Here is a 696-nt window from a genome sequence, read left to right on the forward strand (position 1 = left end):
GCTCGCCCTCGCTGGGGTTCTTGTCGGGGTGGTAGCGCAGCGCCAGGCGCCGGTATGCCCGCTTGATCTCGTCCAGGCTGGCGCCCGGCCGCACGCCCAGCAGGTCGTAGTAGCCCGTCTCCTTCACCATCTTCCTCGCTGTGACGTGCTGGGACAGGACAGAGCTGTGAGCCTGGCACCCCTACCCAGCCTGGGACCTCTGCCTGGCCCGTCACCCCCTGAGCTGGCCCAGGACAGCCCCCCCGAAATCCCCGTTGATCCCGGTTCTCTCCCTGCACGACCCTACCTCAGTTTCCTCCTCAGCAGCATCCGTGGGTGACAGGGGGTGGTGGTCGGGAGGTGACATCAATGTGACAAACAGACCCCACACAGGGGTCCTGCAAGTGTGTGTGTGTGGGGGTGGAACCCAAGGCCGGTCCCCACGGTGGGGGGTGGGTAATGCCCCAAAGCCCCGTCCCACCGCGGGACCCCCCAAAAGGCTTTGATCCCTGTTCCCCTTCATGCACAGCCCTGCCCCAAGTGTCCCCCCCCGCGGCAGCATCCCGCGGGCCGCGGGGTTTCAGGGGATGTCTGAACGGGGTGACATCCCACTCCCCGGGTGCGGGGACAGCCAGGCACCGCACGGGGGTCCAGGAAGAAGGGGCGGTGTCGGGGGGCTCCGCGATCCCCCCCGGGGCCCTACACCGCAGCCGATAA

The 696-nt window shown here is 68.1% G+C and overlaps 1 protein-coding gene across 1 annotated transcript in view; it reads right to left on the bottom strand.

Annotated features, from left to right (window-relative positions):
* The window catches only part of LOC103611296 (dnaJ homolog subfamily A member 1), a 3,966-nt gene extending 3,280 nt beyond the window's left edge, over positions 1-686 (bottom strand). The window contains exons 1-2 of the mRNA XM_008628797.2: positions 287-686; positions 1-148 (exon numbers count right to left, since the gene is read on the bottom strand). Of these exons, the coding sequence (XP_008627019.2) occupies positions 1-148; positions 287-541 (403 nt within the window). The 5' untranslated portion in view covers positions 542-686. The remainder of the gene's footprint in view (positions 149-286) is intronic.
* Positions 687-696: the final 10 nt, after the last annotated feature.

Source organism: Corvus brachyrhynchos, unplaced genomic scaffold (genome assembly GCF_000691975.1).
Source record: "Corvus brachyrhynchos isolate BGI_N302 unplaced genomic scaffold, ASM69197v1 scaffold122, whole genome shotgun sequence".
In the NCBI taxonomy this organism is placed as follows: domain Eukaryota; kingdom Metazoa; phylum Chordata; class Aves; order Passeriformes; family Corvidae; genus Corvus; species Corvus brachyrhynchos.